General features: G+C 32.1%; 2 protein-coding genes and 1 long non-coding RNA gene across 6 annotated transcripts; 1 reads left to right on the plus strand and 2 right to left on the minus strand.

Annotated features, from left to right (window-relative positions):
* The first annotated feature begins 124 nt into the window (after nucleotides 1-124).
* LOC101263001 (6-phosphogluconate dehydrogenase, decarboxylating 3, chloroplastic) lies at nucleotides 125-2193 on the plus strand. Its single transcript, XM_004252532.5, has one exon. The coding sequence runs from the start codon at nucleotides 476-478 to the stop codon at nucleotides 1964-1966; it is 1491 nt and encodes a 496-aa protein (XP_004252580.1). The 5' UTR covers nucleotides 125-475; the 3' UTR covers nucleotides 1967-2193.
* Nucleotides 2194-4838: 2645 nt separating this feature from the next.
* Nucleotides 4839-9609, minus strand: LOC101261792 (BTB/POZ domain-containing protein POB1). Of its 4 annotated transcripts, none has more exons than XM_010316195.4 (6): nucleotides 9301-9609; nucleotides 8254-8403; nucleotides 7818-7888; nucleotides 7664-7733; nucleotides 6294-6573; nucleotides 4839-5902 (listed from the first exon to the last, which is right to left on the minus strand). In XM_010316195.4, the coding sequence occupies exons 1-6, from the start codon at nucleotides 9527-9529 to the stop codon at nucleotides 5089-5091; spliced, it is 1614 nt and encodes a 537-aa protein (XP_010314497.2). In that variant the 5' UTR covers nucleotides 9530-9609; the 3' UTR covers nucleotides 4839-5088. The 4 variants fall into 4 exon arrangements, with proteins under 4 accessions (XP_010314497.2, XP_004252576.2, XP_069148781.1 ...); XM_004252528.5 differs by having other exon boundaries at nucleotides 7818-7942; XM_069292680.1 differs by having other exon boundaries at nucleotides 8254-8397; nucleotides 9301-9584.
* A 2816-nt stretch (nucleotides 9610-12425) lies between these two features.
* Nucleotides 12426-13848, minus strand: LOC104645136 (uncharacterized). The gene is made up of 2 exons (XR_739010.4): nucleotides 13198-13848; nucleotides 12426-12667 (listed from the first exon to the last, which is right to left on the minus strand). It is a non-coding gene; the product is annotated as an uncharacterized lncRNA (long non-coding RNA).
* Between the last annotated feature and the right edge of the window lie 8807 nt (nucleotides 13849-22655).

Raw genomic sequence — 22655 nt, forward strand, 5'->3', positions numbered from 1 at the left:
AACTTTCTCTATCAACAATAAATACCAAGTGACTCTGTCCATCAATCTCACATTAGCCTATTTATCATACAAGGCTAATAACCAATAACAAATATTAAGTAACTTAGACAAACCCATACCCTTGAGTGCATTGTTCTCCAATACAAATATCCTTATACTCTATTTCTTATAGTAGTATTAATTTTCAAATAGATTATATATTTAATTTTTATAAATAAAAATAATTTATTATATTAACGTGATTTTTGCTAAGATAACCCGAAAAAATTAGGCTAACATCGACTAAGACGCCAACCTCTCGTTGGTTGTTTTGGCCACTACCCTTTCACTCCCTCGACGAGTCCGTCACTCTCCTATTACCTAAAAACCCACCAAACATTTCTCATTTTTCACTATATATTCATCTTCTTCACTCTATTTTCAAGGAATCTCTTCCATTTTTTTCCTCCTGAAAATCACTTTTTCTTCATTCACCATGGAAGGCGCAGCAACAGCTCAAGCTTTATCTCGTATTGGGTTAGCTGGCTTAGCTGTTATGGGTCAGAATTTGGCCTTAAACATAGCTGAAAAAGGGTTTCCTATATCTGTTTACAATAGAACCACTTCGAAAGTAGATGAAACCCTAGATCGTGCTCAGAATGAAGGACAGCTTCCATTGATTGGACAGTACAATCCTCGTGATTTCGTGTTGTCTATTCAACGACCCAGATCTGTTATCATTCTTGTTAAAGCGGGGTCACCTGTTGATCAAACGATTGCTGCGCTTTCTGAGTATATGGAGCCTGGGGATACGATTATTGATGGGGGTAATGAGTGGTATGAGAATACTGAAAGGAGGATTGATGAGGCGTCGTCTAAGGGGCTTTTGTATTTGGGTATGGGTGTTTCTGGTGGAGAAGAAGGGGCGAGGAATGGACCTTCGCTTATGCCTGGTGGGTCTTATGGGGCTTATACGAATATCAAAGATATTCTTGAGAAGGTTGCAGCTCAAGTTGAGGATGGGCCTTGTGTTACTTATATTGGTGAAGGTGGGTCGGGGAATTTTGTGAAAATGGTGCATAATGGAATTGAATATGGTGATATGCAGTTGATTTCGGAAGCTTATGATGTGTTGAAGAATGCGGGTGGGTTGAGTAATTCTGAATTGGCTGATATTTTCGCCGAATGGAACCGTGGGGAATTGGAGAGCTTTTTGATTGAAATTACAGCGGATATATTCAATGTGAAGGATGAATTGACTGGAAATGGGGAGTTAGTGGACAAGATTTTGGATAAGACAGGAATGAAGGGGACGGGGAAATGGACTGTGCAGCAGGCGGCGGAGCTGTCTATTGCAGCTCCGACGATTGCTGCTTCGTTAGACAGTAGGTACATGAGTGGATTGAAGGATGAGAGGGTAGAAGCCTCAGAGATTTTTAGGAAGGAAGGTTTAAAGGAGGAAATAAGTTCTGATATTAATGGTATTAGCAGTGTTGATAAGAAGAGATTGATTGATGATGTGAGGCAGGCATTGTATGCGTCGAAAATCTGTAGTTATGCTCAGGGGATGAATTTGCTAAGGGCAAAGAGCTCTGAGAAAGGTTGGAATTTGAATTTGGGAGAGATGGCTAGGATTTGGAAAGGTGGTTGTATTATCAGGGCAGTGTTTTTGGATCGTATTAAGAAGGCGTATCAGAGGAATCCTAATTTGGCTAACTTGATGGTTGACACGGAGTTCGCAAGGGAGATGGTGCAGAGGCAAGCTGCTTGGAGGAGAGTGGTGGGACTTGCTGTTCAGAAGGGAATTAGTGTTCCTGGAATGTCTGCTAGTCTTCAGTATTTCGACACCTACAGGCGTTCTAGGCTTCCCGCGAACCTTGTGCAGGCTCAGAGGGACTATTTCGGGGCACATACTTATGAGAGAGTTGACAAGCCAGGAGCATACCATACCGAGTGGGCAAAACTTGCTAGGAAAGCTCGAGTGTAATGCTGCTGCAGCTATTGCGGATTATGATCAAAATCTCTGGTATTAGTCGCGCTTTAGTACTTTTTTCGTTTAGTTTTGCAGTTAATAATGTTGTATGCCTTTGAACATTATAGGGCCTTCGCTATCGAAATGACTTCTTCCATTGAAGTAAAAGAAGTTGCTTTTCCTACATTACATTTTGATGCATACAAATTACCTGCACTTTTATTTATATATATGGATTATTATAGCTCCTCACTCTCCAAACGAATATTTTGTATAATTTGAAGATATCATGTTATAGCAAGTAGTTTGTGTTTGTCTTCGGTGCTCAGCTTTGAGAGCATTTTATGTTGTTAGTAGAGAAAAAGTACTATTAACTGGGAAAGAGAGCTATGGTTGTGATTGTGAATGAGCCCCGAGGCCAAGGATAGATTGTGCTCGCAATGCTTCATTAAAAATATGTCTTGAGACAATTCCTCAACTTGAAAGGCAAACAATGATGAGTATGTGATTAGGGGAAATATTGGAAGAATGTTGTGGCTCTTATCCCGTTTGATGCTATATGGATGATTAGGATGTATCTTAGAAGTGGCAGAGAAAGGCACCGGCCTGGTCATTAGTGCCTTAATTATCATGGTAGAGGCATTTCGTATAAAACCTTCTGAATTTTAGAAATCTTATACATGCCTTCTAGGTTTGTATCTTCAAATTTTGTTGTTTCCTTCAGGAGTCTCTTCTTCCCTCGCCCCTTTTCTATGTTTCCGTTTCTACTTGTATTTGCTTGTGTGCTGTTTTAGTTTACCATTTCGCAACAGTGTTTCCGAACTGCCACTTGCAGAGTTTCTTGCTTCTATTTTCTTTGATTTCTGTAGTTCTAATTGACACTAATGATTCCATCTTGTTAAAATTTGTGCAAAATAACATGATTCCTGCCTGTCCTATGCCATATCATCTCTGACCCAAACTCAAAGCTGCATATCTGCAAGTTTTTTAATAATATTTAAAGTAAAAATTTTGTTCCGATATTTAAGGTTATTATTTGACATTTTCATAGACAACTGTTGCTCTTTGCAGTTAGTTTATAAATGTTTTAATATTCTTTTGATTGCTTTTGATATAATTTTGTCGAATTGGGGGCTAACCAATTAAAATTCTCTGGTGTTTTATGAGTAATAATGATGTGTTTGTAGTTTCTATTTGCTTTTCGAGATGGTTTTCAAGTATTTCACATAGAGTGAAATACAGTCTTTCACCACAAGAAATTGATATTAAAATCAAAACTCATTGTGGGTTCACTTATGAACGGGACGTTTAAAATAAGAGCCTTCTCTTACATTGGATGCTCAAGTTTTTCCTTGCAGAAGTCTTTGATATAGACTTCCCATGTCCCATTTTGTGCTCGATGATGAAAATCACGAAACTTGTAGTACCCTTATGAAGTTCAGCATACAATTGTTCCTCCATTAACAGTTTTACCTTGAAAATTGGAATCTTATGTGGATCTGTCAAGCTTTTATCAGGAATTTGTTTGTTCGCGTAAAAACTCAGATATTCTGCTGCTTTTCTTAAAGAACTTCAGTTCAATTCTTTGCTGCTCTTTGTCTAGGCTATTATTCCCTCCTCTTTGCATATCCATGTATCATCTAGATCTTCAACTCCAGTTCTCCGTCGTACGTTTTGAAACTCCGATGCAACATAAATTACATGCAGTGTGTATATAGTTAATAAGATTCTTATCGACTCCTTCTGGGAGGATTTTGCTTGTGACTCCAGTGTAGAGCATTACTGATTTGAAGAACACTGGTTTAGGATTGGTGGCTAACAGAGCTTAATATTTCATGCTGTTACTATATCCTAATGTTTTGTTCCTTAATTCCTGTTTTTCTTCTGTTTCATGGCTGTTAGACTATTTTTCCGTGACCCATGTCTGTGTTTCATTTTTCATGACCTACGAACGAGTCTTGTGGATGTCTATGTGAAACCATAGCATATATGTCTGGCTTGTTGCTTCTTCCCAACTTCTATTCTGTTCTTCTACCAAACCCAGGACTACTTCAATGTCTGATAAATTACTGATGAGGGCTGTTTGAGCCATGTTTAAGCTTTGTAGTTGGAATTCCTGCGTCACGTCTACTGTGTTCCCATGCTTCTATTATATACATCTACTATAATGTCAATCGATCAATCCACTTCTTTTCTTTGTTCTAACTTTCGTGTAACTCTCTTTTTTTTTTGCCTTGGTCGTGTTGTTAAAGCTTACATTTGGTTCAGCACCAAGGTTTGTTAGAAGTCTTTGATTTTGTTGGAGATTTGTTTATACATCATAAAAAGAGAGGTTGTAGAACCTAAATAATTAAATGCTGGAATGAATGATATAATGATTCATGCACCTTGTCTGGCCTAGTGATTGAGAATCTCGAGGTCTCAAAGTTCAAAACACTAGGTAATTTTTTCCCAAGTTATCTGTGCGGAAAAGCTGACTTGAACACCACGATCATAAGAAAAGAAAAGAAAGAATAATGATGATTCAACACATGCATTGTCATTTCTGTTTCACCTCTATTTATTTGATCTATTGTATTCTTGACGCAATCTTTCAGAAGGAATTGAATAACATTATTCTAAATGAATATAAGCCGTTTGTTTAATTGTTGTTTGTCAACCTTTTTAACATTCATTTTGATATAATAAAACACGAAGGATCAACAATGTGTTATCAAATTAAAATACATGCTTATCAATCAAATGAACCATTTTTATGGATTTAACCATTTGTTTTAACTAATAAACCTTGTGTTATGTTGGTAAGATAAAGGGGTAACAATTTCAAAATAAAATGATATTGAAATATCCTTGTCTATCTCATACACCAAACAAACGACAACCATGGTTCCTTTAGGCTTTAACTACTATTTCCTTGAACAAATTGACAAGTCAAAAGGCCAGTACAATGTGAAGCAGATGAAGCTAACTGAGTCTGTGAGTTTCAGTAACATACAGCAGCAGTGCACATACAACAATTGAAACCTTTTAACAGACCTTTTGGCTGGTTAATGTCTTTCAGTTAGCATTCATTCTTGAGACATCTAAAAAGTCCAGTTATGGCTGTAAGCAAAGTCCTTCTGTTAGTAAGTAAAAGCTCATTGTCGGGCAGTAAGCACAGCTCGAAGACGGAGAACTCCATTGATGAAGTATACACTACCCTGAGCTATAAAAGTAGTCCAAGGTATGCCAACCAGGTTCCTGAAGCCAACACCCTTGCCACGAGTGAATGTGTGGCTCCCCTTAAATCTGCTCACATAGTCCTCAGATAGGGTTGTCAAAGCTGCAAAGTCAAAATCAACTGTAAATGTCTCTAACCCCTGCTCTTGCATGCTTAAGAACATTCCAAACCAATGGAATGAATTCTGTTGATCCATGTTACAACGAGCTGATAGGTAAAAACCCTGTCCACCCAAATGGAAAGCCTCTGAGTAAATTCTACCAGCAGGAAAGAGATTATTACACTCTTGCCGATTTAAATCTAGGTAAACGATACACTGCTGAAAGGGAAGTTCAAAATTGAGAACTTTAATTGGTCTAAACTTGTAAGCACGCTCCACAAAACTACTACATGATGCATTGCCCTCCTCAGCAACAAGCAAACGCTGCCGGTGCGGTGCTTCAGCTTTGAAAAATAAAGCCCCCAATACATTCTTGGAAGCTAGTTCAGGATCAAAATCATTACAAGTTAGAACTTTCCTCAGCTTGCTGCATGTCATGTATGGAAAACGAATGAGGTGACAAAGACGAGACCCCAATATTTCACGTCTTTCTTCCAAGTTTGGGTAATGGGTCCGAGCCCACTTTAAAACAAAGTCATAGACAACATCCTCTGAAGCAACCTGAAGATCGTCATTGCAGAGAACAGCCTCAAATCCCGCAATAGGTAAGTTCAATACCTCTACTTGGAACCTGGCAAGGAATTTAGGATACAGTTCAGATGACAAATCTTTGTCTAAACCATCAAACAACGTTTCTAAGGAGTTAACAAGTTCTGATATCTAGGTTTAAATTGAAAGCATTCTGAAATCTGGTACTAGAAGCCTCTTTAGAGGCAAGAGTAGAAGTCCTTTATTTCACTTTTTAGTAATCAAACAAACAGGAAAAGGTTAATGGCTAGTTTATAAAGCCACAGAAGTATAGGCATATGGGAAAACCACACGCACTCTGAAATAGGAGCTAGCTCGTGAGGACAACAAGACTCTAGCTTTTCTTCACATTTCGTTTCTAAGAAACAGTATTAAGCTCAATTTCAATCAACCAGAGTAAGTAATCAAAAACTCTCTTTCGGAAGTGTTCTCACTTGGTGATATCCTTGAAATGTGCAGCAAGAAACTGTTTTGCAGCATCTAGCAGTGGCTGAACTGCATCAGCAATAGAAACACTAGAAGGAAGATTCAAAAATAGCGAAGCTAATTCACATGTCATGGGAAGATTGAGCAATAAACGGCTGCAGTGTCTCATGCATGATGCAACCTCAAATTTGTCAGCAGCCATAAGCACATCAAGCATAGCAGTAGCTGGTATCGTAGACAAAGTATTGCTATACATGAATTGTAGTAACTTTACGAAGGCAGCTTCTTCTGCGAGAAAAAGAGATAAAGAAAGGTGGATGAGAAAAGAAGAAAATTTGTGAACACAAATTAAAGGAACTATATGTTCACTAGTTAAAGTAACTATCTAAGAATTCTTCTTTAAATATGCTTAGAAGCAAAACGAGCAGTACTAGCACTTGGAACATGTTATTAACCTTGCAAACATATGAATAGACAATCAATGTTTCACACAAATGTTTCGGAAAGAGACACAATTTTTGTTCTGGTGTCTAATCCTTCTATTATTCATCAAGATAGATAAAGTACTGGATATTTAGAATGATGCTTTTCTATATTTGAAGACTTCTTATTACTTCTTAACATTTCTACTTAGCCATGTGAACACGAGGTCATGAGTTCAAGCTATGAAAACAGCCTCTTGCAAAAATATAGGGTAAAACTGCATACAATAAACCCTTGCGGTTCTTTTCTGTAATCCGCACATAGCAGGAGCTTAGTGCAACGGGCTCCCCTTTTTTTTTACTTAGCCATCAATGATATGTCCGATAAGAATTGACATGGCTTTCAAGACTAGTTGATACAAAGTGTACTTTAGGAATGTTATGATTTTAACTTATTTGTCAAAAATACTTCTTTCTTAAACAACCATCTGATGGAAGTACAAGAATCCCCTTAATTCTATGAATTCAAACAGCCGAAAAAACTGAATTTTCAATTAGTGATTGATACACATTGCTCTCTAATTGCACATCCTAAACATCTAAAACTTGTTATTGAAATGTCAAATCAAGTGCACAAGAGGTGGCTAGTCTGTGTAATAGGAGTACAGTAAGACATGCTTTTTATCCCCCCTCCCCCTTTTTTTTTTTTTTGGGGGGGGGGGGAAAGTAACAGAGAACATGATATAGTACAACCTACAAGCAGTTTCAATAGCTTGCTTTCTAGCCTTACCAATTGAAATATGAGATAGATAATAGACAATAAAATTGTACCCGAATTATGATATGAACATCATCAGATTAATATTACTACCCTATGAGTACAACTTTCTAACGGAAAGGACAATACAATGAAATGAGAACATGCCAAACTACAACTAAAAAATCTTAATACTAACCCGAGGCATAGATTTGTACAGTAACAAGCTGCTTCTCTGACTCTGACTCTCTCATGCCATTGGAGAATAGCTATGAAGAAAACAAGAAGACGTCAAAAAACAAGCAATCAAGACTTTCTAATTCATCAAAAACAGAGCATTAAAAACTCCTAGCCTTGTAAAAGAATGGACTCTGTGCGGCCAAAATAGCAGAACTGATGCGTATAGTTTTCACTGAAAGCGCAGCTGCAGAGTTCAAGTGTGTGAATGAGTCAGTGCTCTTAGAAGCAACGCCACCACCTTTAAAATGCCGTAGGCTTGTTACAAAAGGAAGTAGAACAGAGAAAGAGAAAAAAAGCACAAAATGATAAAGGAACTTAGGTTTAACATTCCATTACATCATAACAAAATTAAGGTTTCAGATTATGCACACAAAGACGTCACATATATTGCCTAGAAGAGTGAAAACCATGTTAGAAGATATCTTAGATTCTCATATATCATGATCTTATGTTAATACAGTTGGAATCCTAAACAAATGACATCCTTGAAATAGCAGTACAATGATGGAAATAAGATAATTTGGTCTACGGTGGGTAGTGCATAGGTACCCGGGTGATCTGTAGTCATCTCAACACGGGATGAAGATTCCTCAGCCATTGCAACAGCTTCCTCATCTTGGTTCTCATAAGCAAGGACTTCTGTATCCAGCATAGTACAATTCAAAACCTTGTCCTCGCGTTGCGTGAGCACATCTGCATCTGAAAGGTTTATGAGATCAGCATTCACTAGAACAAAAAACAAAGTGAATTTGGAGAAACAAACTAATAAGTGCAGTAATGTTAAAACATAACAACCTTGAGTAAGTTTTCTGATAGGTAAACAAACGAGAATGTGGACAAACTCAAATGCGCACTCTGATAACTTAGAACCCAAGTATGATTTTGAACAGTGGACATACTTGATTTTGTGGCAGACGGAAAATTGTAATATTTACAGCCAAATTTACCAGAAACAGAAAAATAACTACAAGATCATTATTCCTTTTTTATTTATTTTATTTTGATAGCAAACAAGATCATTAGTATTTCACTCTCCAGACTCCATATTTGCAAATTATCTGATGCCAAAATTAAGTTATACTGTTGCTGCATCTGCAAGAACAGTTGTAAAAGACTAAAAGAGGTTGATTCATCTAAAAAACTAAAAACCTTAAATTCAGAAAGGATACAAGTGATCCACCTCGATAGCTAAGTTCATGAATTCTTCCCTTTCCATATCGATGTCAAATTCTCCAAAATACCGTACCACTGCCGAATTCTTTAAAAATACACTATGTTCTGGAGAATTCAACACACACCCATTGGCGTTTTTTGAAAGTTCGAGCAACATAGCTAGATAGTACGAAATTAACTTGAATAAATAAATTCAAATCCTAAAATTTGCATCTTTTCCTCATACAGCATGATAACTAAAACCCCATTCTTCACATTCATTTCAACCATAATAAAATTAACCCTTAAAATCTAAATTAGACAAATATGCAAATTGTACTTCTTACATACAAAATATACGCACACTAAAACAAAGAAAAACCCCTAATTCTACCAAAAAATTTTTTTAAAGAAACCCTAATTAGTGAAATTAAAAGAACTAACCATTTTGTTTACTGGTTTCTTCTCTTCTACGTTTCCGTTTCCGGTCCAAATCGCCGGCAGTACTGCTACATCCCTCACCGTCGGATTTTGAGTTCGGAACAATCTGGATCGTCAGAATCCGGTCGGAGAAAGCGGCATTGTCGTAAGCGAAGGAGAAGTTGGATCCAGTACCCGACCCGTAACCAAGAGGGTCCATTTTGGTTAATGGATCAGAAAAATTGTTTTTCATGGAATTCAAAAATTAAAGTATTTTAGTGAAGAAAAGGTTGAGAGAATTTGTGAAGATAACAATATATACATTTTTTTGGTACTTCAATTTGTTTGTTTCTCTAATTAGTTATTATGTTAATTAAATTATTTTTTATTAGTTTCGTTTGTTTCTCTAATTAGTTATTATGTTAATTAAATTATTTTTTATTAGTTTCGTTTGTTTTTCTAATTAGTTATTATGTTAATTAAATTATTTTTTATTAGTTTCGAAAGGATTAGCTCATGTTGGAGGGAGCATTCCCACTTAGTGGTTCATGCAAATTCGAAAAAGTTATAATGGACAAGCCACAATTTGCACGTGTGGTTCTCGCTGGGTGAAAGAGGGTCGGTTTATTTTTCTCGCACACCACTCTAGGCAGTCTTACAGCGTCTGTAATACTTCAGCCTACTTACACCCACAGAATTGATTAAGTATAGAAATACTTTAAACAGCAATGTCAAACAATAAACAGGCAGCGTTTACAGGACCAAGTCCCAACCTTTATTAATCGATAATTAATACAAAGGAAGGTTTCACAAATCAGTCTAAGGCTAGAAAACTCTCTGTCCCTTGCCTTAGACGAATTTCCACCTTAAATCAAAATTCTGCACAATGGCAGTTACAAGCGGTTACATGCGGCGGTTACACATGACACCTGTCCGACACATGTCAGCCCAGGGTTCAAAACTAACTTTCCAACAGCTATATTTCCAACAGATAGAATCTAATTCAAATTACATTCTTATCTACACGAAATACTAATATCCTAACACTTAGAATATTTCAGGCTTCATTCCAACACTTAGAATAATCCTGCCAGCTTCCAACACTTAGAATACTTTAGCTGTCTTCCACACTTAGTTTTATTTCAGCAATTTCGGGTGAACTGCCTTTGTCTTTGACCTTGCCAAATCTTCACAGCCTTGCTTCATCAAGTCAACATGTTGTCTTGCCAACGCCCTTAGCCCGCACGTAAACCATGCACGTTCAAGCTGCCTTGCCAACACCCAAGCACCTTGAACTTGTGTTGCACTGTTTTGCCATCATCCATGCCAAGACCAATGCCCAAGTCCTTGGCATGTCTGCACGTAGTTAGATCAAGTAGATTGCGGGTCTAACACTGGGCTTTCCTAAGGTATCTAACAAGTTTGTGCTCGTCGCTAGCGCACATCTCTTGACTATTCCTCATTTGTTTTATTTGTATAATTTCTACTTTTATTTATAACAGCTAAATAAAATCTAAATATAAAATATTATTTCTATATATATAAAACGTAACATCACGATAATAGCTATAAAATTTTTAAACAAATAACGAGATCTAATTATACAGAAGTGTTGAACTAAAAATGTGATATGAAAAATTTAATGTGGTTTACGATGTTTTGCTTGCACAAGTATATGCAAATTCGTGAGTATGATGAAGATATATGATTAAATATTAATTAAGTTTTAATTTATGTAGTCAAACAGTATGTTTGAAGTGATTTTATGATTAATTTTTAATGTACGAGGGGTTGTCAAAGAGAAATAATATTGTAGGATTGTGATTTTTGTTTAACAAATGCTTGTTGAATTCATCGATTAATTTGACTAGTTGGTAATTAATTTATTTGGCATAATGTATAATCATAATCTTTAATTTGACGTCAGTTGACAATTATGATCTTTTATTTTGGGTGTGCACAAGTAGATACTTAAATTTGTATAAAATTAAGTAAATTGACACATTCGTCCTACATGACAATTTTGTGTCTTACATGGCATCCGTGTATTGTGTTATGTAAGACACTTGTGTCTTCTTGTTCAATTTTATACAAATTTAAGAACCTACTTGTGCACATTTAAAGTTGAAGGAGATAATTATTCACTGAAATCAAGTTAAGAATCATATTTTGAGCCCCAATGAAATTTGAGAAAAATTTGACCTTTTATACGTGAATTCCTTAAACTAATTGTGTCGTAAGGAAAAAAATCTGGAAAATATTTTAATTTTGGTCAAAGTTATTGTTATGAGATCAAATTTTATGGAGGATTTTTTATTCCTACATTATTTAATAGTGTATTTCAAATGTGTTTATGTGCTCACGTGGACATATTATTATTATAATTATGTAATATTTATAATATTCATGTGTGTATATATATATATATATATATATATATATATATATATATATATATATATATATATATACCTTTAAAATATCCTATTAAATAATGTAGAGAACTAAAATATCATTCCAAAATTTAATATCATCACTGCAATTTTCGTCAAAATTAAAATATATTTCAGATATTTTTCCTTTATTTTATAGTACATAGAATTAACTATGGTAACAAACGATTTATCCGTCTTTGAATAAATCATCCATTTTTATTTGTAATTTTTATTCACTTAATATATTATGCCAAAAAAGTATCCATTTTAAAATCGTACTCTTTTAGGTCAAATTGCACAATCAAATCCTCTCGAAGTCAAATCTGTTTTCAAATTTTACACATAGAATAGTGCATTAGGATTGCTATATACACATGATTTTTTAAAAGAGATTCGACCAGATTCAAGAATCGGATAGAATATATGTTCCACTATTATATCTCGTGCAAATTATAATTAATTAATGATCTAAAAGGAGTCACTAGCTTTTGCTAGAGAATTATTAAATTATCACCGACCAATAAGATAGGTAAAAGTTATATTATTAATTAACTGAACTACTAAATAAATATTTGACCGGAATATCTTTTACTTTTGCTCAAAGTAGAATTCTCGAAATTATGTATGGTCATAAAAAAAATGAAAATTTCTAGAATTTGGAAAAATACTTAAACTTTGTTTTCTTTACACCGAATGGAAATTTCTCATTAAAAAATAATTTCAATTTATATTCATGACGACCAAGCACAACCATAATTTATAAATATCATTTTTAACTCCGAAAAACAAAAAAATACTTTTTCAAATACTCACAACCTTTCAAACAAACAAACCCTAATATTTCTCATTTATTTAGTATTTGCTTACAAGGAGGACAAAAAGATGTATAAATGTATATCATATAGTTGTGATAGAGCTTCCTCTTAGGGAAATCCAGTATTCCATCTTCTATTAATCTGAAGAAAAAAAAAGCCAAATATTAAGCAAATATAATAATATAAAAAAAATGAGAGTTTAAATTATATTTATCCTCAACATAAAATTCTTTTACACTATTAACTAAATTATTATTTAAAGAATATCTACAAGTAAATCTACATAAAAACTGATATTATATTCTTGAAAATAAAACACGACAATTAAAACTCAAATACAAATAAGTGTTGCACACCCTAAAATGAATTTAAATAATCTTATGAACTAAACAACATAGAAATTAATTCATTCACACAATCAATTAATTTTTACTTGATACAAGATAAAATATGGGTACAAATGATTATAAAATATTACTACTAATTGGTGATTTGATAAATATGAAAACTAACCAAACTAAAACTTTGGTATGTAAAACTTAATTACTCCCATAGTAATTCAATTTATTTTTGTTAATATTATAGCAAGCCATGTAATTAATTTGCAAGTAAACTAATTAAATAAGATCCAAAGGTGTGACCTAGCCTTAAATAAAAGGTAGAAAAATCACCAAATTTAATTTTTTCCAATTGTCCTTGTGAGACAATACAATATATCAATATATTTCGAAATATCATTGCTTCGATATGACCCATTAAACAAAATGAAGGAAATAACCAAATAACTAAAACTAAAATGTAGAGTACAAATAGGAATTTAATAAATTTGAAGATATATAAAAGAAAATATATTATCAAGTAATTACGAAGAGGGAGCTCCCTTCAGTCCAAGCAAAAAAAGCTTAAGATTCAGTCAGCCTACCGCATCATTCACTCAGTTACTAAGGTTTTTCCTCCTAATAATTCTCAAAGCCTTAGCATTTGTGTGAATGAGTCAGCAGCTAATTGAACCATACTGCCCCCTTTATGTGGACTAAAGAAAGCTCTCTACATATATTATACAAAGTTTAAAAATTGAAGAAATGTTTTTATTCTAAGGCAAATATGGGGAAGTAACATTAGAGAATTGAAGAAAGAAGAATGGCTTTATATAAGCTAAGAAAAAAGGGTGTAATAAGACAGTACTATGGTTTAAATATTGCAATGTAGTACAATTTGGAAGAAAGTTATAATTATATATTCAAATATGCTTACTTATTATTATAGTCCATTTTATTAGCATATGCTTTACTTTTGGTAGATATAAAATGTTAAATATATGCAAAGATTGTGGAAGCATAACCAATTACTTGTACTTGTACATATATTACATATATAAGAAAATAGGAAAAATGCATAAGTACTTCCTACACTATGATCGAAATTCAAGAGACACACTTTAACTAAACGAAGGTTCTATTATCCCCTCTGAACTTATTTTTTTTGTAATTTTGTGCACTTTTTAGGTCTACACGTGCATTCGAATATCTCCCACGCGCCTCAATTGTGTGGGGTCACGGAGTGTGGCACGTAAGACAAAAGCTATATATAATTATTAAAAGTATAAGTTCTGAGAGTTAATAGAACTTTAGTTTAGTTAAGGTAAGTGTCTGAAATTTCGGTCATAGTCTAGGAGTACTTGTGTATACTCCCTAAAAAATATAACAAGCATATGTCATGTATTGATAGTGCTACCACTTTAACATTGTTGTTATATAGAAGATGAGTAAGGTGTTTGAATTAGTTGATCGTAAATAATTGAAAATTTTTAAATATAAGAATTTTTACATAATTAAATTATTTTATAAATAAGTAATATGTGTTTGAATAAAAATGCTAAAGCTGATATGTTTGATAAAAAGAAAATATTGATGGGCTATTCGTTTATTAAAATGACTAAACTAGTTATAAATATTTTATTAAAGTTTATACAGTTAAAAGTTTTTTTTTTCAGGAAAAAAAAAAAAGGAGTAACTATGAATATAGAGTGAAGAGTAAATATTCAAAAGGTATTCTGGAATATATATTTTGAAAATTAGAAAGAATATTAGGATAAAACAAAACAAATTTTTTTTTAGTAAAACCAAAAGTACCACTTATAAGTCGAAAGGCATAATATATAGGGAAAATTGTATTAAATGACAAATTAATAAATTAAATTAATTGCTTAATCATCCTTTGATTTAATTGTGTCCCGCAGCAAACTATTTGTCAGTCACTTCTCTCCCTCAAACTCTCACTCGCCACTCTCCTCTTTCGCTCCATCTCTCGCTCGCTTCTTCTCACTTTTGTACAAACACAAATGTATAAAATTTTTTGTTATTTGTATAAAGCGAGAGAAAATTGTATAGATACATATATTTTTGTTCTCTTCTCCCAGATCTCGCTCGTCACTCTCCCTAATCTCGCTCGCCACCCACCTCTCTTGCTTATACAAATAGAAACGAAATGTATGAATTGCATTTTTATTTGTATAAAGTGAGAGAAATTGTATATATACATGTAAATACATATATTTTTGTCATATACACTTATAATTATACAATAAAAATACTCCTTGCCCAGTTTCTGTTGTCTTTCTCTCTTTCTCGTTTTTATACAAATTCAAATTGTATATAATTTCTTTTTTTCTCGTTTTATACAATTCGTAACAATTGTATATTCCCTGCCCAAGTCTCTTTTGTCTTTCTCTTTTTCTCATTTTATACAACTTCAAATTGTAAATATACACTTATAATTATACAATTCGTTTTATATACTTTATTGTATACAATTCTCTGCCCAAGTCTCTTTCTCTTTCTCATTTTATACACTTTGTTTTATACAATTCGCTTCAATTGTATATGTATAGCGAATTGTACATTTATATGTTTGCTATGGAGTGCAATTTATGCAAACTTTGTTATAGCATACAAATATGAATTTTATTTTGTTATATGTGAAAGTTGCCCTAATATATGAATATGTCTTTTAATTTGGTCTCAGATCACATATATACCTTCAAACATGGATTTACATAAGTAGACACTTAAATTTATATAAAGTTGAACATATAAACACAAATATCTGATATGACATCTTACATTACATTTGTGTCCTACGTGGTGTCCTACATGCATTATGTTACGTAGAACTCGTATGTCTAGTTATTAAATTTTATACAAGTTAAATTGTCTACTTGTGCACACCCAAAATTTGAAGGCATGAATGTAAAATGAAGCCAAGTTAAAAGACGCATTTATATATTATGCTCAAGTCGAAAAGTTAGAGGTTGAATATGACTGATTTATTGCTTTTGATTATACAGATACTTTGCTGATAATAACATTTTAAATGTTTATCAAATTCATAAATATATTACGAGGATCAATAGTATTATATTTATCGTTAATGTAACAAGAACTTTCAACCTATCGATTGACGATAGAGATAGTTAAACACCTGAGTAGAATTCTTTTAAAACCATAGGCTTCATGGATGAGTCCAATGTTTTTGTAGAGCCACCTATTCCTGATTTTATAACTACATATAGCTAAATTACTATAGTAGAGAAAATAGTTCTACAATAAAAGCCTATACATAGATTACAATTCATCATAAATTTATTGAAAACAAATAAATGTCATCGCCAATTTATTGTTATTCATAGTTAAAAGGGAAAAGTCATGTCTTATAATAATTTCTTATGTTCTTATAGAACATAAAAATTATTATAAAAATATTGTGAATTATATGAGGATTTTTCTGAAAAATAATATGAAAACTTGAAGAAAAATAAGTTTCCTGTGAGTTTTCGTATCAATATCCAGAAAAATTCTGATATAATTCACAATTTTATTGTAGTGTAACGTTCAACTAATTACTATCATAACGTCTTGACAACTTACACCCCTTCTAAAGCAACAAGAGCAAGTGTTGTCATGTGTGCAATACATAATTTATGAGGAAATTATGGATCGTTCAATAACTGATTTTGAGGTGAGTTATTTCTGAATTGATTAATATTTCATACATAATATTTTATTTGATAACTGATTGAGAGGTAGGTTATTCATATATAAAATTATATCATATTGGACTTCCAATTTAAAAGTCTGCATCATTATTTATGCATGACAGAAAGTAGAATAAGCAATACATGTGTCAAATAATACATAAATTTTCTCTTAATTACTTTTGATATTACTAATAGCTGCATAATTCTAATCAGCTATCAAATCACGCTATATATATTCTTTTTTGAATAATGCATAAGTACTTCCTCAACTTATGTTTAAAATCTCAGAGACACACTTATACTATACTAAGGGTCTATTACCCTCTGAATTTATTTTATTCATAATTTTCTAGTCCCTTTCGGCTTACCTGACACTATCTTGTGGGTCCAACAATGATTGACTTTTTCTTTCAAACTAGTGTCACGTAGGCTTAAAAGGATAAAAAATTACTTATAAAATAAATTTAGGAGATAACAAAACCTTAGTATAGTATAAGTGTCTCTGAGATTTCGGACATAGATTGAAAGAATATTTGTGCATTTTTCCTTTTTTATTACTATCAAAAAGAAAATATTTCATCTTAGACTTTGAGTATAATATTTTTTATTCACTTGTATGATCCCATCCCCATGACCAGGATTGTCTTGAAAAAGCATGATGTATGCAATCCTGTCAAGCACAAAGTCTATTAGGAAAATAATTTATTATAATTTCTTTATATATTATATTATATATATAAATGAACTTTAAAAAATCTATCAAGAATCTCTAAACCCACGTATCTCTGTTGGCCACAAAGTCTCTGGAGAAGCATATATATAATTACCCCACTTGATTGTGCAATTTGACCTAGATATATAATAATCGAAATTTTTGAGATATATCTCAATTAAATTAAGATTCTGAATTAATTTTTTTTAATTATTTTTTTAATTTTACGTGAAATTCAAATATTTCATATGCGTTTTAACTATGTAAAGTCACAAAGTGTGCTACGTAATACTTTTTTTTTTGGTTATAGTATCATCAAATTTACTCTCCATTCGTTAAACTCATTCATTTTAATTAAAATAAAACAAAGTCAACAATGTGAAATTAAATAAAGATAGATGAAGTTAACAATTTAATTTTTACATGAACATTTTTATATCTAATTAGTATTTGGAGACATTTTTATTCAATTTTTCATAATTCATAAATATATTTTTTTTTAATCCATTTTTGTATTTAAATGACATGTCAACTCCCTGGATCAACATTTTTCAATAGCGTACGTATTCACTTGTTAAATCCATGCCATCCTGTCTTTCTCCTTTGCCAGAGGACTACAAGCCTCAGCCCTCACATGCCCATTGTCCTTTTTTTTTTAATTTACGTTCTTCTCCGTCTCAATTTATACGATATTATTTAATTTGATACGATACTTTTATAAAAAGATTTTATAATTGAAAGTCATTTCGTTTAATGATAAAAAGGTAATTTTCTAGTTAAATTTTCCTCTGAATGAGGTCTCAATGCGGATATTAGACATCAGGTGAAAAATATATATATATTTTAATGGTAAGTTGATATTTTTTTATGACCCACCGATTAAAAAAAAAAGTGTCACCTAAAAAAATAGAAATAATTACTTCTTTCTGATCTTTGTGACTTAAATTGTTAACTTATCCCTTCCTTTTAATTTGATTATGATGTTTCTGACTTGTTACGAAGTTGAAAAAAGTAAAAAAGATTTTTGATTTTTGATATTTAAATTCAAAACATGTGTTATATATCAAAGACATAACACATAAACGTGTTATTTAATTTGATATTATACGTCATTACGCTATTCAACAATTAAATTTATATAAAAGTCGAACATATACACACATTCAATACTTGTTTATTTGAATGTGTACAAATATATACATTTAAACTTTTATTAAATTCAAACAAATAGACACATACGTCTACTTTGGTGTCCACAAATAGGTCATTCTTCGTGAACTATACATTAAACAAACTCGCTAGACAGAATAAAAGGACAAATAAATTGAAACGAGAGGAATAGTAATATTCTTTTTCTTCTGAACAATAATTGAATCATTTTCTTCTGCTAAAGGGACCTTTGTCATTCTCAAGTCTTTTCCAAATTCTGGTCATGTTTTCAATCTTTCACTTAAAACAACACATAGAAATGGAAAAAAATAAAAATGAAAGGAGAAAAGCCAATCAGTACTTGGTTACAGTTTAGTTAATGGAATTGGAACTAACCTAGCTAGCCTAAAGGTTAGCTCCTTGGCATGGCAACTAAAATACTGTTCACTTTAAAGTATTTGGTTTCGTTAGTCCAAAAGTGGAGATATCTAAATTAGTAGCACTATTGTCTATTTACATCATTCAATTTGTGTTTACACAACTTGGAATAGTCTTCTTTTAGTCTTGTCAATCACCCTTCAATATATAGTTGAATACATAGGCAATAACAACAATATCCGGTGTGATCTCATAAGAAAGGTCGGAGGAAGGTACACTACAATAAAAATAACTTTTAGCGGCATTAATTATTGACATTAATAAAGAGTACTAAAGTTTTTACCGGCATTAGTTAAGTGTCATTAGAACTAATGTCGCTAAAGGATTTATGGACATATACAAAGAGTGACAATTGCCGCTAAAAATACATATTTAGCGGCAATTAAGAATTAAATATTGCTAATAGTTATTTTTGCTGTAATGGTAGAGTGTACAACAACAACAATACTCGATGTGATGTTGTCTTACTTTGTTCATGAGATGGGCATATATATTGTTTTTGATTGATTCTTCGGATGAAGAAAAAGAATTCGAAAAATGAAAGAGTGTAAAAATATCTAACAAAAAATGAAGTATTGACAATAGTAAAGTCATAATACATAAATATGCCTTTAATTTGACTTCAAATCACATTTATGTCCTTCAACTTTGCATGTGCACAAATAGAAACTTAAACTTGTATTAAGTTGAACAAATATACACTAATGTCCTACATGTCATTTTTATCCTACGTGTATTGTGTCATGTAGGACTCATGTGTTTATTTATGTAAAAGTTTAAGCAAGGTGAGGTCTAGAGCAATCTGGGAAGAGATAGAGGATAATGCCTAAGCTTGAGTTGGATTGCAATAGCAGAGTCAATCGATTTTTTATGTGACTATAACTATAGGGACCTAGGGCTTTTTTTTCCAATCATTATCTTTGATAAAGGTAAGTTAATTACTCTCTTAACTTTTAATTTGATTCTTAAGCCCTAGAATCTAAGGTGGTCAACCTTTGGGGAGAGTTCTAACTTGAAATTATGGTGGAAAAAAACCTTATATGGGTAGAATGATCATGCAATTGACTAGGGTTAGGATTTGACTAAGATTCTGGTATTGTTAGGCCATCATTGATTGTTGTGCTTTCTCAGTATTTAGACCAAAATAAGTCAAGTTATTGTAAAAAAGGGAACGAAAGCTAAGATTTTTTAGAGCTTTCAAGGTTTGATTCGAGGCAGGTGATTGATGATTGTTTGTTTTTCGAGCTATGTAAGGTGTGCATATTAATTGTTGTATAGTATTACTTGTGCATTGTATGTGAGGAAAACTAAAAAGCTAATGTGAAATGACAGAATGTTGATAAACTCACCTGTTTATTTACTTGTGGTTTAAAGTATGATTTTTCATTGTGATTGTGATTGTACATATTGTTTTTAATTGTTGGTTGACTCACGTACCATACTAGTACATAATGCCAAGTAGCCAACAATTGGCTCGAATACCATGTTTGATATGAAATACTAATGGTTGGCTTAAGTACCACACCGATACACTAATAATTTGTGTATAAATTTCATTAGAGGACCTGATATATGTTGTTGTGATCGCTTGAAACATGTTTATGTACCGTTTTGAAATTTTGTTAATATTTTATACCCTTTAGGCTCCGGACTCCTGTATTGTGGTTACTTGTTTACATTCATGTCTCATAATTGGCCATATGATCATACCAGTACATTGTTGTTGTGTACCAACAATGGCGAAAAAGGAAGGTCTTGATGTAACTGATATAATTGTGGACACATGACTATAAGATCACATGTTTGAACTGTGAAAATAGTTTCTTGTAGAAATTCAGAGATATACTTTTGAGTGCTTTTAGAAATTTGCTTAAAAGAGATGTGAGGAGAAAGATTAAAAATTTAGTAAAATTATGAGAAGAAAGAAAGAAAGAGGTGTTGAAATTTCAATTTGTATTTTGATGGTTCTATTTAATAGACATAAACATGTTTGAATGGAAATAAAATGTCTCTTACGCCATAAATTTATAGATTATGAATTGAACTGATGCCTCTAACGACATAAACTTTTACCTTACGATATGAAATTATAAACTTTTACCTCGTATATTTATCTTTTCTAATATCAGTAATTTTTTCCCTCACTTTTTTGTTATTTAAAATGACAAAAATCAAAGACCAACTAATTTGAGTAACAAAAATTGAACATCAACTCAAATTGGACAACTTTCACATATAGCAAACAAAAAATTCATATTTGTATAATATAGCAAACTTTGAATAATTGCGCTCCATAGCAAACATAAAAACTGTATAATTCGCTATACATATACAAGTGTATAATTCGCTGGCCTATTTCGCTGCAATTGTATAATTTACTTTGCATATAGTTGAATCGAATTAAAATGTATGTATATTGCATAATTATAAGTTTATAGCAAAAAGATATATGTTTTTCTCGCTTTATACAAAAACAGAAACACAATATATACACTTATGTTGTATAAAGCTAGAGAAAATTGTATTTCACTGCAATTGTATAATTCGTTGGCCTTTTTCTCTGCAATTTTTGAAGTAAAATGTTTGTAAATTGTATAATTAAGTGTATAACACGAAGATATACATTTTTGCATGTGTATATACAATTTTCTCTCGCTTTATACAAAATAGAAACAGAATTATACACTTCGTGTATAAAGCGAGAGAGAATGGAGAGTGGCGAGCGAGATTCCTGGGAGAGAGACGCTGGCAAATTTTAGATAATGTTTGCTATGGAGCACAATTAAATCAAATCCTAGCTATTCTATTTTAATTTAGGTTATTAGTTTGCTATTTTATACAATTTTCCCACCCAAATTAGGGCATCCATGAATGACCCAAATGGTGAAGTTGGGCTCAAGATTGAGGTTGGTATTTTGGGTTTTCATCTTGAAGCCCAGTTTTTTACCCTACGAGAAACTTTCGGAAATAGCCATTACAATAAAATTAATTATGCTTCTAGCTATAGTTTGTATATCTAAGGGCTGTAGTTATAATTTAAGTTGTCTCGTTCGTATAATTTGTGGATTTGTATAATTTGCAGGTTTGTATAACTCGCGGGTATAATTGTGTAATTCAGTTATTTTTGTATAAACTCGAAATAACAAATTTATATAATTACAAACATCATAAGTGTAAACAGTTATACAAATTATATTATAAAAATTTCGAATTATACACAACTAAAAAGTTGAGCCGCGTTACTATAACTAAAAGTAAATCGCAAATTGTAATTAAGGCAAACTATAACAATATTAAGTAATTAACTAGGATATGTTTTTCTATACGCGTAGTTTTCCACACATAAATTGAATTCTTTTTTGTTTTAAAAAAAGAGCCACTAATTGCATCTTACAACGATTTGAATGAATGATCTCATATTAATGGGATTTGGTTATATTTGTCTAATATCGAAAACACCCCTAAATTTGGTGTAAATATTAGTTTCATAAGAACGCTCTTCTACTTGATTAGTTAAACTTAGATACATCTCGACACACTTTTGATATACAACATGACTCAATAAGCGATGTTAAGTTATTGTAGAAATATTGAATTCTTAATAAAAATCGAGAACAATTTACTTTTATTAATCGATATACATTAATTTTACATATACTTTATTTACATGAATTATACCTACATTATACAATTTTTCAGCCTTTAATCAATTGAGTAAAAGACTATTTGAATTATTTCATGTCCACATAAAATTACAAGCTATAAATCAAAATAAATTTAGATTCTAAAAAAGC

Source organism: Solanum lycopersicum, chromosome 12 (genome assembly GCF_036512215.1).
Source record: "Solanum lycopersicum chromosome 12, SLM_r2.1".
Lineage (NCBI taxonomy): Eukaryota > Viridiplantae > Streptophyta > Magnoliopsida > Solanales > Solanaceae > Solanum > Solanum lycopersicum.

Excerpts from the sequence above, each read along its gene's own strand:
- LOC101263001 (XM_004252532.5), top strand. The coding sequence starts at position 476 with ATGGAAGGCGCAGCAACAGCTCAAGCTTTATCTCGTATTGGGTTAGCT.
- LOC101261792 (XM_004252528.5), bottom strand. The coding sequence starts at position 9,529 with ATGAAAAACAATTTTTCTGATCCATTAACCAAAATGGACCCTCTTGGT. Across the intron at positions 7,943-8,253 it reads GATGACTACAGATCACCCGG|GTGGTGGCGTTGCTTCTAAG; the intron begins GTACCTATGCAC and ends GGCATTTTAAAG. Across the intron at positions 6,574-7,663 it reads TGTACAAATCTATGCCTCGG|AAGAAGCTGCCTTCGTAAAG; the intron begins GTTAGTATTAAG and ends TTTTTCTCGCAG.